The sequence below is a fragment of the Poecilia latipinna genome, unplaced genomic scaffold, assembly GCF_001443285.1.
Source record: "Poecilia latipinna isolate Pla-1442-1.1 unplaced genomic scaffold, P_latipinna-1.0 Scaffold1073, whole genome shotgun sequence".
In the NCBI taxonomy this organism is placed as follows: Eukaryota; Metazoa; Chordata; class Actinopteri; order Cyprinodontiformes; family Poeciliidae; genus Poecilia; species Poecilia latipinna.
In genome coordinates this window covers 177,998-192,563 of record NW_015113689.1, presented here as the reverse complement: position 1 = coordinate 192,563, position 14,566 = coordinate 177,998, and the positions used below count along the sequence as shown (strand labels likewise).

General features: G+C 41.1%; 1 protein-coding gene across 21 annotated transcripts in view; it reads right to left on the bottom strand.

The window, feature by feature from the left end:
* The window catches only part of camk2g2 (calcium/calmodulin-dependent protein kinase (CaM kinase) II gamma 2), a 69,877-nt gene that overhangs the window by 13,787 nt on the left and 41,524 nt on the right, over positions 1-14,566 (bottom strand). For 8 of the 21 annotated variants that reach the window (XM_015051881.1, XM_015051882.1, XM_015051883.1 and 5 more), the window contains exons 7-14: positions 11,622-11,724; positions 10,463-10,546; positions 9,870-9,964; positions 7,473-7,595; positions 6,771-6,854; positions 6,618-6,660; positions 5,044-5,103; positions 1,728-1,768 (exon numbers count right to left, since the gene is read on the bottom strand). In XM_015051881.1, the coding sequence (XP_014907367.1) occupies positions 1,728-1,768; positions 5,044-5,103; positions 6,618-6,660; positions 6,771-6,854; positions 7,473-7,595; positions 9,870-9,964; positions 10,463-10,546; positions 11,622-11,724 (633 nt within the window). Of the gene's footprint in view, positions 1-1,093; positions 1,127-1,727; positions 1,769-5,043; positions 5,104-6,617; positions 6,661-6,770; positions 6,855-7,472; positions 7,596-9,869; positions 9,965-10,462; positions 10,547-11,621; positions 11,725-14,566 lie in introns of all 21 variants that reach the window. The other 13 variants (XM_015051886.1, XM_015051889.1, XM_015051897.1 and 10 more) reach the window with 3 other exon arrangements.

Genomic DNA, 14,566 nt, shown 5'->3' with positions numbered 1-14,566 from the left:
TGATGCTTTTGGATTTAAGTTTTAGTGGTTAGCACAGTGGTTCCCAAACTTTTTTTTCTGCGCCCCCCCAGTGGTTTCCAAACTTTTTCCGCCCCCCCCCTATGGATTACCAATGGCTGGTTGAAACCATGTGGGGGGGGGGGATATTCGACTTTTTTGGGGGCAAAATGAATGTACGTAGCTGAAAATAGACACCAACATCGGTAGCCTACAAGGTACTTGTTAAGCTTGTTAAGCTTAAGGTTCTGTATTGATATTAGCTAGTCATCTTTTAGCTAACATTAGCTAGTCATCTTTTAGCTAACATTACCTGCATCCAACAGCTTTACTCAACTCAGTCGGTTAGTTTGGAGGGAAAAACTGAAAAGTTCTTTGCGTTTTGCTGGTTTGCTGCCGTGATCCTAACACAAACCTACGTAGCTCCGCACAGCAGCAGCAGGTCTCCTTCACAGGTGTAAACCCAGCGCGCGGGACATAGCGCTCATGTTGCGGTTAAAAGCGGCTCGGAAAAACAGGTTACAACATGTTAACAACGGATTAAACAGTTTTAACTGTTGATAAAAGTGACAGGGGACACAAATATGGGAAGTGTGGAAGCCTCTACTGTATCAAACTGACAGGAATAACAGAGAGTTGGCCATTCTAAGGTAAAAACCCAGCGCATACAGTGTTCATGTTTTTTTTGGGTTTTTTTTTCATCCAGACGGCTTCCCGCGCCCACCCTGCAATGACATGGCACCCCTTCTAGGGGGCGCGCCCCACAGTTTGGGAACCTCTGGGTTAGCAGAAAAATCACAGTCTGGGCATATGCCGTTTGTCTGCGGCTAAAACGGCATCATGGGACCAATATGGTGGAAGAGAGGGAGGGAGGGGGAGACGTACAGATGTTGGATGTCGGAAATCCAACAGGAAAAGAAAAGAAGAAGAAGAAGAAGAAGAAAAAAAAGACACCGGAAACATCTTTCCCCAGAAGGAATAAAAAAAAGCAAGCAGGATAACCAGACAGAGAGAAAAGAGAGAAGAAGTAGAAAGAAAAAAGGCCCAAAAAAAAAAGCAAAAACAAAAAAAAAAAAAACAACAGAGGCGATCTCACCATCAAACAAACACTTGAGCTGGACTTCCTTTTCTGACAGACGGCAATGGAAAGGAGGAGGAGGAAAAAAACAAAAACAAAGCAAGGAGTCATCGGGAAACAAGGAAAGCATCAGAAGCAGTTAAAAAAAGTGAAGCTGCCAGGTTGATCCCGGAAAGAGAGGAAAAACAAAACAGCTGCACAAGCTTACAGAGGTGAAAACGTGAGAGAGAGAAATACTAAAGCTGTAGAGGAGAAAAACAAAATTCAAAAGAGAATCAGCTAAAAAAATTAAAAATAAAAAAATACAGGGAGTTAATATTAGAGAGCAGATGTAGGGAGGGTCCAGAAGGGGAGAGGTGGGTGTCTAATGTTTAAATCGCTTTGTGTAGCAGGAGTTTTATTCCGGCCCTGGTGATCATGGCGCTTCACCGCATGCACTGACTCTCACTCTCAGTCATGAGAGATTTTCTAAATTCTGGTTCAATTCTAAACCTAAACACAACAACAACAACAACAACAAAAACTGAGCAACTAACTCTACATAAAGAAACCAAGCCCTAAAAATACACAATATAAAGACACATTTCTGAAAAATACAGATTCAAATCAGGAGTAAATCACTGCGCGCCCCAACAGGGCTCAGAGAACTTACCTTCACACCGTCCGACTTTTTGTTTAGCAAGGTTTTGCACGCTGAAAGAAAGTAGGACAAGGAGACGAGGACAGTGTGAGACAGCAAGACAAAGCCGAAGACACGAAAAGTTCACGTCGCGTTCACCTTTTACATCAGCGAGGACGCCGCGGGAAGGATGATTACACCAAACGGCATGACAGCCGCGCCGCAGGGGGCAATCAGACTAATTAAAGACGCTTTGAGGGAGGATCACGACAGGCAGACGACAGCGAAACAAAATACGAGAACGGAAAGGTTCCTGTGCGTCAATTTAGAAGTTTAATCACTTTTTTAGAATCTTTAAATATACATTTTTAAGGTTTTCTTACAGGAGGCAGTAACAGTCTCACTAAATGTACTTTAAGCCCATTTTTTTTATTAATCTGCCACTTTTTTTCCTCCTTTTTAACTTTTCGATGAAAATGAAAAGTTAATCAGTAAAGTTGTGAGATGATTTTACAAGGTTTTTAACTCATTTTGCAAATTTCCATCTGTCGATTCCGCATCTTAAAATGTACGTAATGAAATTGCGTTATAGCAAACAACATTTTCCTTAGATTTTTTTTTTTTTTTTTTTACATTTTTATTGTAATTATAACTCACGGTTTATAAATTCCAACTGTTTCCAATAATTAGTGGCCATTATTTACAACCAAATTAAAATATTTTGAACCATCGCAACATTTTGTGAAAATTTAAAGAAATTTTTTTTTTTTTTTGCTCAGCAGAAACCCCCAAAATACAGCAGTGATCATTAAAGGTCTATTTGTTAAGCTTTTATTTTTTCATACCGCTTTTATTCTACCTCTAAGCATCATCTTTCAATCCATCATAAACTCAAAGAACCATGAACATTTGGAAAGAAAACCCTTAAATAAATTAATTTCTGGTTCAATTTGCCATGTCCAGAAAAAAAGAAAAAAAAAAAAAAAAAAAAAGTTTCAAACTCAACCAGAAGTGCTCATGTTACTTTATGTAAATTTTTAATGGTACCAACATGCAAACTAAACATGCAAAAACGCACGGCCCTTAAATAAATCTGAAACATAAAACCGTATTTGTGTTAGTCCAGTCCCGGTGAGCCACCCTTACCTTCCGTTCGCAAAGAGGTAAGGAGAGCAGAGAAGAAGAAAAAAAAAAAAAAAAAACAGTGGCGCGTTTAATATCTGCATCTTAAGATCTGAACTCAAAACAGGGGAGAACTGCAGGGATGAAGAAGAGTCGGGCTTTCACTTCAACTCAAAACGCTTCCTGAGACCATTTTCACTCGAGTGGTTGGCTCATGCAGCGCAGCATGCAGTAGCATCCACTTCAAAGTCTTCACAGCAAAACGCTGCGGAGGGACGAAACCTCCGGAGCGCCTTTAGTTTCAACACGAATCTGACCTCGATTCAAAAACAGTGATTGATCACATTTTATATATATATATATATATATATATATATATATATATATATATATGTACATATATTTATATATATGATTCATCAGAGCTAATGAGGGAAGCCTGCTATTATCAGAAAAGTGTGGAGTGCATATATTCGGCTTATTTGCAAAACAAAGACTGCACCTGTGGGTGATTTCATGTCAGGTCTGGTTATTAATACTCCAGCAGGTTACGGGTTTCTCACTGAATACTGTACGAATCGTCATCTGAAAAAAAAAAAAAAAAAAAACTTCAGCTGTCGGCAGCTGAAGTGACAGGCCAGGCAGGAACAGCGTCATTCAGAGAAGCAGCCGAGAGGCTCCTAGTAACTCTGAAAGGGCAGCAGAGATTCGGTGCTCCGGTTTCAGGGAATCTGTTACGTTCCTTCCACAAATCTTTTAGGAGAAGCGTTGAAAGGAATTGTTAAAAAAAAAAAAAAAAAAAAAAAAAAAAACAAAAAATGCTGTTGCAGTTTGCCACAAGACAAACAGCAAACAGCTGTAGTACCTCTGGAAAAAAAAAAAAAAAAACATGGGGGAAATTTAACGCTGCACCTCAACCTGAGCCCACTGCCACTGTGGTTAAGCTTGGTGGTGGCAGCATCATGCTATGGTGGTGCTTTTATTTGGTAGGTTTGGAAACTTTGATAAGAATCCCGGTAGAAAACCTGCTGGAAGCTGCAAACGACTGGAAACAATATGGTTCAACCTTAAAAATACAGGAAGAGCTACCATAGAACGCATATTCATGTGCTAGAATGGCCCAGTCAAAGTCCAAAAAGAATCTATGATGAAATTAGCTTTTATTTTATTTTATTGAACTATTTTGCAAAGGTTCTGCGTAAGAATTTCTGCATCTCTGTGATTGTATCGTGGTTCCACAAAGGGGGCTGAACACAAAAAGCACGCCACACTTTTCAGATTTTTTTAATTTGAAAATAATCTAAAAACCATGTGTTCTTTCTCTTCTACCACACACTTATGCATTGTTTTGCGCTGTTTTACTCACACTATGCAATTTTCCATGAGCTGACACAAATCTCCCGCCTGTTTTTTTTTTTTTTTGTCTTTTTTCCTTCTGATGACGACAGAAGCGCTGTGCTCGAAGCACACAGACACCGCCAGGCTCCGTTTTAGCTTAGCCCACCAAACGTAAACAAGAAAGCAGGCAGAAGAGCAGAGACGACCAAAGAAAAACGGCCGACAGGAGAAACACTTTGCATTCTGTTCATCCAGTTTTCCATGCGGGATGCCAAACCGAAAGTCCTCAAGTTGTGAAACATGCTTGGCTGCCAGAGCCATGCTGAAGGAAGGTGGCAGCAAGCAGGCAGGCAGGTGTCGGTTCTCAAATGAGTCAAAACCGCTCATGTTTTTAGTTATGTTTAAAATATAAAAGGCGTTAGGGTGAGAGAGTGCAGCAGCATCCCTTGCGTTAATGCAGAGCTGTGGCTTCGATAGGCGGCAGCTGGAAGGAGGACACAGGGTCATGCTGAGGGTGGGAAGGAGAGGAGGGGGGGGCGGGGAGAGAAAGGGGGCTTCAGGTAAACCACCGCCGGATTCTGCACAGGAAATGAAAACATCCTGACCAGGAAAGGAGGAGCACTCATTAGAGCGTCAAGAACAGCAGCAGCAGCAGCAGCAGGAGACCCGAAAGGTCAAGAGCCAAACTTCAATCTGCGCTTTTCCATTGATGAGCTCGTGTTTGAGTGTGTGAGAGAGACGCCTCTGTGCTGTGATGACCACAGTGCATCACTGTGCAGGCAGCAGGCGGAGGCCAGGGGTTTGGAGGGGGGTGGGGGGTGGGGGCTTTCAAGCAGCCGCATGCCGGCAGTCCGAATACGAATCGCACACCCGCTTCTAGCAGACGTACCTTCCTGAGCCATTGCTGCCGTGCTGGTGGTGGCGGCAGGGCTGGTGTGCTGCCGTCCCACTATCGGACAGAGAGGGGGATTCCTCCAGTTACAGTTGTGCTCAGAAGTTTACACAAGCCTGGCAAAACGTCTAATTTTCACCACATTTATTTCCCCCCAGAGAACGTGAAGGATACAAAAGTTTTCTTTCGCTCACGATTAGTTGTTTGGCGGAGCCGTTTTGACGTGAAACTCTATATTGCGTTGGCTCTTTTTAAGTCGCAGTGAAAACAGAAACTACCCAGACGACTCAGATTGACTTGAAGCCTTCCACCTACGTCATCCTCTCGTGTGGTAAAACCTGGCGTTGAAGGCAAAAAGCCTCCAGTTATTATTTAAGATGTTCCTAAATCTGAGGTTAGGAGACAGAGATAGCCTGACCCAAAGTTCAGGTTGGGGGAAAAAAAAAAAACTGATTTGCTTGATGGCCAGGGCTTCTCTGGCGCATTTCAGAATCCTACAATATTTGCCCTCGACTCAAGCTGCGGTTACAACAAGCAACGAGACGGAGCTGGAAGACGTTAAGCAAAAGCTGAAAACAGGAGAGGTTACGCTGCTTACTTAGATGGTGGTCTAAAAACGAAAGCGGTAAAATCTTAATTAAGATAATACATTTTGTCGAGCTCAGGCGTACGATTAAAGCCAACCGTTTCGGGTCGAACCGGGCTTGGACACGAAACTATTTCATAATAATATCACGGTGGAACATCCAGGTACATCACTTATTTTGGACGAAGGTAATCGCTTCAAGCAACGTTGATTCAGACATTTTTAGGTGTGTATGTGCCAATAAATTGCAGCTATTATCTTTTTTTTTTGTTGTTTTTAGATTAATTATAATTACATTGTCCTGCCGATTCTTTGATAATAAAAAAATGCTAGCATCTGGCTGGAAGCTAGAAAGCAAACCAATCACGTTACTGTTCACATCCCTCCCCTCAAGGCAAACTCTTGATCAGGGGTGTTTAGGTACTTTCTCTATGTAAACCTCTGAGCACCACTTCACTTTCTACCATAATGCATTTCATCGCGCAGAGCGATTATTGAATTTCAACATTTTCCAAGTTTCACTGCAATACTCCACTCTCTTCAATTGGAAGTGAAGCAGCAAATGGAATAAAACACTCAGTGTTTAATTACATAATCTGATTATTCCCTTATATAGGGGAAAAAAAAAAAAAAAAAACTTTAAGTGATGCGGAAATGCATCGAGTCTGTTGTCTTCCGTCTCGTGGTTGACAGTAATCTGCTGGAGCCGCGTTGCTCACGTGAAAGCATGTAAACACATAGTCGATAGCATTAGCGCGTCGGCCTGCCAGGCCATCATTCAGCCACAGCCTGAGCTCTCAGTGATCCAACTGTTTACCGTGACGAAACCTAAGCATACCGTGTGAAACGGAAACTGTGCCGTCAAGAGGAGGAAGACAGCAGCAGCAGAGCAATGCTGACGTCTCATTTGCCGTGTATAATCGATACGAGGTTTGCGGCTGTTTTAAACGCGGGCATAGCTTTAAAACGAAAGCGCCGAGCTCACCTGAAAAGTTCCTGGATACCAGCATTGTTGTGAGAATAGCTCCCTGTATTCAAGACAATCAAATAAATAAATAAATAAAATGTCATACCTTGTAGGTGTTTATATATATATATATATATATATCTGAGGACCTTTAATCATCTCAACACTCACCTTAAGTTTTCTCCTGGCGTTGAACTTGCGCAGACATTCAACGGTTTCTTGACGATGCATCATGGAGGCAACAGTGGAGCGTTGCTGCGCGTAGAGAAGTCGCGTTATTACAGACTCATTCACCTTCATGAAAAACATCCCTAAATACAAACAGTAACTTCTGTGACTTCATGGAAATAAAAAAGAAAAAAAGAAAAGAAAAAAATAAGACTGCCTTCTGGCCAAATAGACGCACAACTATCGTGGCGACGTTGTGTAAATGGATCGCCACGAATGGCATTCGAGATTTTTGCTCCCGTTTTTAGCTTTTCACCAACACATCTGAGGAAACGGTCACCCAGTGATACTGGGTAACGCTTGTTTTAGTAACATAAATAGACCGTGGTGAAAAATATAAAGTTGAGAGTGGTCAGCAGAGTTACATGCAAGCGATGTTCTGAGCTGGTGGGACGAGAACAGGACCCTGAGGAACTCCACATGTGATTTTTTTTATTTGCTCAGATTTATAATCTCTGAATGACTCAAAACAAGTCCTTATCTGTTAAATAAGATCTGAATCAATCTTGTACAGTAGACTGAAAATCATTGAACAGATTTCTTTCTTATTATAGAGAAATACATTTCCTGTTTTTCCCAATCACTCAAAAAAAAAAGAGCTAAAGCTCCCGGAGGCATTTCCTCGGATGTAAAAGTGTGACTTACGCAGACCCAGGGATGCTTGAGGGCCTGGTCAGCAGTGATTCTTTTGGCAGGGTTAATGGTCAGCATCTGATTGATCAGATTCTTGGCCTCGGGGGTCACCGTGTCCCACTCTGGGGACGGAAACTGAAAGGAAAACAAGGCAAAACGAGGCAGTGTTAAATAAAACCTCCATCATCAATAAAAATTTATGCAAGTGCAGTAATGTGTCCTTTTAAAAATCAGGCTCTTACTTGTGACCTTGTAAAGTTTGGACTTTAGAATTCATGGGGAAAAAAACAGTAAAATCCTAGATTTTTTTTTTTTTTTTAATCACCATTTTGGTATTCATGAATTATGACAGCCTGATAATAGTCTTGAATCTATTATGACACAAATGGAGAGGAAGAGAAATAATTGGAAACGATTTTTCATAAAGAGCCTTTTACAAAAAGGTTTTATACTATACAAGTTGTAAAATGTGGTAAAAATAAAAAAATAAAAAAATGCATACAAAAATGAAATATAGACGTTGAAAAAAATGATAGAGAAAAAAAAATGAAGTAAAAAAAAAAAAAAACAACCTTGTACCAACAAAGTTAGAGGTGCCAGTAAATGTTTAGCATTACCATAAAAGACATTTATTTTAGCTGCTAGTCACTGAAAAAAATGAAAGAAAAAAATATTAAAAGTATCTTGTTGACAGAAATGTTATTCAAGAAGTGTAAATTACTGGGTGCTTGCCTCAGCCACTTCATTTCTTTTTATGCACAATCATTAGATGTGGTTACTTCAAACTCTGAAAATTAACACAGGCAATAAATTCTCCTTTCCCAGAGGATTATATGATCTAATAAATATGCTCATTGCTCTGTGATGGAGCATTTCTTCCCTCTACAACAGCATGGAAATCCTGCAGTAACAAGCAGAGACTAATTAAAACCTAAATTTGCATTTCTACATCACTCCCAAGACTTAAATCCGAGCTTCTCAGTAGACGGGACTTGATCTCCGTGCTTGATTGTTTTGCACCACTCGGATCATTAAGATACAAATATGAAATGACGTTAAAGTTTTGTCGCACAAACAAGACTTTATGGGCTTTAGTTGATGCAACTTTTGATGCTTACATTTGAATTTCAAAAAAGGAAACGCCAGGAAGTCATGATGGAGTTCACAGATGTGAAATGAATGCTTTAGAGCAACATTTTTCACTAGGCATTGCTGAGCAAATAGTGCAACTCCAGATAACGTTGCGAAGCCAAAGTGGAGCTGATGGGCTGAGTCTAACTTTTGGAACCAACTTCATACCAACTTAGACATTGTTTTAGTGTTCAAGTCTTCACGACGACACTCTGCAGAGGAACCAGGGATGTCGCATTGATTTGTGGACGCACACGTTAAACAAAGGTGTGAGTGGATCGGAACAGCAGGTGTGAAAAGCAGACGCCCGTCTGGGGATAAAATTTACACCCATCGGTTTTCAGGTTTAATGCATCTATTAAAATGTATCCATTAACGATGAGACAATCTACACTTTCAAAAAACACTTTCTATCCATTTATTTGTGGGGGTTATTAATGCCGTAAACGTGTAATTGTTAAACAATACAGACCAAACGGAGCTGGGACGGTGCAGCCAAATTTGCAGTACCGTAATCCCGCCACACGTTGTGCTATCAGAAAAATTCCAACCGTTTCTGAAAGGGGAAATGTTGCGCTTTCCAGCCAAAATCAAGTTATTATGGTAATTTCACTTCCTTCGTAGAAGGGAATGAAATTAATCTGAGGGGCGCTCTTTTAATAGACGGTAAATTGCGAAAATAACTTGCTTGATATTGAAAGTTCCAGTTGTTATGGATAAATGGGCAAAAAATATTTACTCACAGGACATTTAAAGAACTGCGTACAATTAATCAAAAATATCTAAAACTTAGGTACTGAAGGATTAAACAATACCTATGGCTGCTCATTGACGAGCGCCACTAAAGAGGGTAGCCCGGCTAAACAGGTGTGGCAAACAACAGAAATGCCAGGTAAAGATGGTGAAGCCGCAGAAAATCAAAAATGCCAGCCAATTTTAAATTAGTACAACTTACAAATTACACATTTGAGACAGAAAAATACTGTAAACGTGGAGGTCCAACTTCAACAGCCTCAGGTTCTGACCCGTCTTTGACCAAGAGCTCCAAAAGTGATGAGCAACTTTGTTCATGCCATCCTTAGCATTTCATGTACAAATTCCAGATTTTTCAGCTTTCCAAAGTTCCCATTCGTTTCTTTTTACTTTTTAATATAACATACTAAAATTCATAACACATTTATGGAGTTAATGTTTTGCAAAAATGCACACAGCAGTAAAAGGTGAGGGATAGAGGTTAGAATGATACTGTAATACAAGACTATGACAAGTAATACACACATCATAGGCGCCAGCTTTGATCTGTTGATACAGTTTGTGTTGGTCCTCGTCCCAAAATGGAGGGTATCCCACTAGCAAGATGTAGAGGATCACACCTGGAAAAATTCACAAAAAAAAACAACACAAAAAAGTAAGTATATTTATATTAAAAAAGCAAGTGAAACATAGTATTTCATAACGGCCCTGAACGGCAAACATCAAAAGTTGGAAATGGAGGAAAAAAAATACAAAATCCATGTGGCTTTCAAAACCATCAGACACAACGGTTAAGTCCATTCAGGGGTAAATGTAAGACTATCAAATGATAAATGATTCCTCTTTGAATTTATACAGAATTTAAAAAAACTTTCACATTTAAAAAATTCAACAACCTAAAAGCTGGAAGATGAAATGAATGAGTTTCATTTGAACAGCGCAGGATTCCTTGTTAAGTTTCATCAGATGGAAGGATAAGACTGAACATAAATAAATAAAACAAACCGACATGAAATTCACGGGAACATGAAGTAAAAAATGCATTCAGTTTGAGATGAATGGGCTGTGTGTGTAATCTGAAAAGAAAAAAACAAACAATTAAAAAACATTTCTCTGACCACATGCCCAGATGTCCACCGGCTTGCCGTACGGATCCTTTCTCAAAACCTCGGGCGACAAATATCCAGGAGTTCCAGCGAAACCTGTCAAAGACAAAGCCATCTCTGTGGAAACCGTTTCAAAGAAAGCTAATAAAGAAGCTAATAAAGCTGGGGGGAGATCAATACGTCTGTGGGGTCAAAGGTCCTTTTGATAAAATACACATTTCTCATTTTTCCCATGCAAAACGTGGGAGCTGCTGTGTAATCTAATCTCAGTTTTGCACTATCACCTGGACAGAAATTTTCAGCAAGAATTGACAATGCACAGGTGAGTCTATGATAATCTTATCCCTACTGCAAATTTTTAGATTTAAAAATAGATTTGAAAATCAGGTGTAGTCTCAAACACATTTGACTCAACCAAACACAAACTGCACTGATTCCAACAGGTGTGCTTAAAACAGAGCAACTCAAATAAATGAACAGTAGACGGTGTGTACGGTTTTTCAAAAATAAATTTCCAAAAACGTTCAGAAAAAAAAAAAAAAAAAAAGAAAGAAATCCTCGACTTGCATAAACAAAATGTTCCATGAGGAGCAGCTAAAAGTAAAATCCACAACTTTAAAGTTAAAAGAAGAGTGTCTGTATATCATAGTTGCAAACAGAGGACGCTATCAAGGACAGCCATCAGATTTCAGATGAAGGTGGGCAAATAAATTCAAGTACTATCAAGTGGGAGGAAATATACCTTCAATGTTTCCAGGGGAGGAAATCTCTGGGCACACAAACCCAGAGCTGGACGGCTCCTGGACTAAAATGAGCCGGGAGTGCTGCCAGGAGCTGGCGTCCAGGTATAAAACAGGCTTGATGAACACCACATCATAAAAAGGCTTCACTTTCTTTTATCTGGACCACCATTAACAGCAGTTGCCCGCATCTACATCGTCTTGGGCTCAGCACACTCAACATTAACCGCCAAGTACTAAACATGGTCGTCAGGAAGAGGTTGAATCATTTTGAGGCTGTGGTGGTCGTCAAATGTGGCCTTAGGTGTAGCTGCACGCGGACTTTTAAAACACTTGAATCTCTTCAACTGGCCTTGACGAACACACTTGGAGGAAATGCTGCTGCGGCGCGCCAACGCTGCAAAAGGAAGCAGGAAGCGGCCGTTTCTTACCGAACCACGCCTGCTGGTCCCCCTGCACCTCGATGGCAAGTCCGAAATCCGCGAGCTTCACAGCTGCTCCCTTCATCTTACTGGCGAGGAGAAGGTTTTCTGGCTGCAACACACGCAGGCGGATCATTTGAGAGGACCAAACCCAAAGTGAAGCAGCAAAGCTCCTCTCTCTCTCTCTCTCGCTTAGTTTTACTTTGAAATGTCAGAAACTCAAATACAGGAACACAGTTTCGACTGTAAAACAACAGACAAGCCATATATCTTCCTTATGGGGGAAAAAAATAAAAACATTAAATACCGCAAAACAGACTTTGGCAGAATGATGAGCAACAACAAGATGATGTGTGTAATTAGTGGCAGTAAGCACGGATCCTCCTTCCAGAAATGTCTCGTCACTAGAGAGAGCTTTAGGATGACATCTACATCCTTACTGAAGCGTGATGAGGTTGAGTTGGTTACTGACGACTGCCTGAGAGGAAGAGCCTTTTCATTTAGATGCCATGGTATTTACCCCAACACTTTGACCATGTCTTGTTTTGTCACATCATCAGGCATAAAAGCCAGGCTTTGGAAAAGGTTAAAATTTCTTACGTCGCTTCAGAAAAACACAAGCAGGAGACAAGACGACCACTTTTTACAGTTTTAGATGAACATCATCGAAGGGCTGCACAGTATATTATGGTTATATCGTCATCGCAGTGATGAAAATAAGCATGTGTCACAATATTTACCAATAATATCCCCGCTGCAAGAATTCTTAATATCTTAGCTTTTTTTTTCTCCCACTCTTACAAAACTTTGATATTTTTTTCGGGACACAGATCAACCCTCAGGTCTAACAGATTTTGTGTTTAATTTTTTAGTTTTTCTCCATTTTGTGAAGCGACTCCAAAAAGCTGGATGGAGCACCAGAATGGTCTCTGCCAAAAACAATTCTGTCGCTTTATGTGATCTTTAACAACTCGATTATTGTTTGAATTTGACATTTGATGTTTTTTGACTCTTGGCTTTCTCGCAACATTTTTGCAAAAACCCGACGACGTCTTTATTTCACTAACTCGGGTACCGACGTACACAGATTTTCAGAACACCTTTTCTTTCGTTAAGATGTGGTGACTGTGGAGGCCACCGAAACATGTCATGTTATCCCCTCATCAAAAACAGGAGTTTTTGCCTCGACTCCTTCATGCTTGTTTGAGAAATCCTATAATCTCCCCTGGCAACTGTTCGGCTGTGCAAAACGCCCAGCTGGACTTGGCACCGCCTTCCAGACGCAGCTCCTCCTTGAAGCTGCCTCGCAGAGCAGCCCTCCTCCCCACCACCCCACTCCGCTCCTTCAGACTAGCCAGCAGCAGTTAGCAAACACCTGATGGATCTGCACATAGGAACTTCTTCTGGAGCTTTTAACGAGACAGAGGCTCGATTTCAAGGTGTTAAATTACAAAGTAAGTTTTCTTTGAAGTCATATTTGATATCTATAGTATTTTTATAACAACTGAAGTTAACAGTTGTTACTTGATTATGCTATAAAATGATTCTATGTTCCTGGAAAACGCATCAAGAACGTGAGGAGGGCAGTTTCCCTGTACGACCCCAATTATTTATGCCAGATATTGTGGTGTGGATTCTCCGGTTGTCACATGACCTTTCACCTGAAGTCTACTTGACCATTAATATTAAACCTCTGCCAACATAACCGCACATAGCACTTTGGTAGCCACCTTCTACATTTTCTTCCACAACCAAAGTTCAAACCGGTTGATCTTTGTATCTAGCATCTGCTACGCTTGTAAGACCAGCGTAGTCTCTCCTCGGTCTGCTTCTTTTCACATGTCAGCCTTCGTCATCTAGCCGCACATCCTTCATTTCTCCTACGACCTCCTCCTCCTCCACTGCCCGCCCTTCAAGCCCACGAGGCCCTGAGCCGACAATAGGAAATAAAGAAGAAGGGGGGAGCGAAGGAACCAGACAGCTTTTCTGAAGCAACAGAACCAGACATGCAGAGATAGATAGATGGGAGGTGGCATAATGAGTCCCTACACCGGCGCCGCAGCAGCCGGGTGACCTCACCCCCCTCTGTTGCCATGGCAACCCTGCCTGCCACCAGCATTCAACTCTTTCCTCTCCAATTCCCCAACACCCCTCTCCTCTAAGCGTGCGGCCCTCCCAAGATGGCAAGAAGGCAAAAAACATATGAAACATGTGCAGGAGGTTGAATTTGTTCGCACCGGTTCAGTTTTCCCGATTCCTGAGCGCAGAAGCTGCTTCCTTTCCTCTGTGTTCTTGGAAAAATACACGCAGTGTTTTTATTGTTTTTTTTGTCTTCTCTTATGTTTTAAGAACTGTTCCAGCAAAAACCTGAAAATTTACTGCCTTGACACAACCTTAACGGGTATTTCTGCCCCCCCCCCCCTCCAAGTAATTTTTGATACTCTACACAGAGTCCACCGTAAATCAATGCAGCTACATGACTAAGGAAACATCAGCAGGATGTTGGTTAGGTGAACAATGAATCACAATCTGATCAAGACGAAGAGGCAATTCATCTCGTTTTGTCTTTGACAAGTGCTGCCATTTTAACATCCATTAAAACCTTTTGGTCTGTCTGTGAGAACACAAAAAGTAAGAAAATTGTTTTTGGCTTTGGCACCCCTGAAAAATATCAAGCATAAAAGGCAAGAGGCAGACTAACAGACTGGATAGTTCAGCACTGATGCCAGATTTCTAGCAGCGTTTAAAGTTCGTCAGGCATTTAGTCAGTTTGTGAAGATTAAACAGGAAAAAATATTCTCAATCAGCCAAATACCGTCACATCTCATGAGCTGTGTGCATCGCTGCGCCTCTTACGGCTACACAGCTAATATTGACAGATCAATGTTAGTGTTCGTTTGCTCTCGTGGTTGAAATTTTACCTCAGAGTTACAATTTTACATCTGCATAAGCAC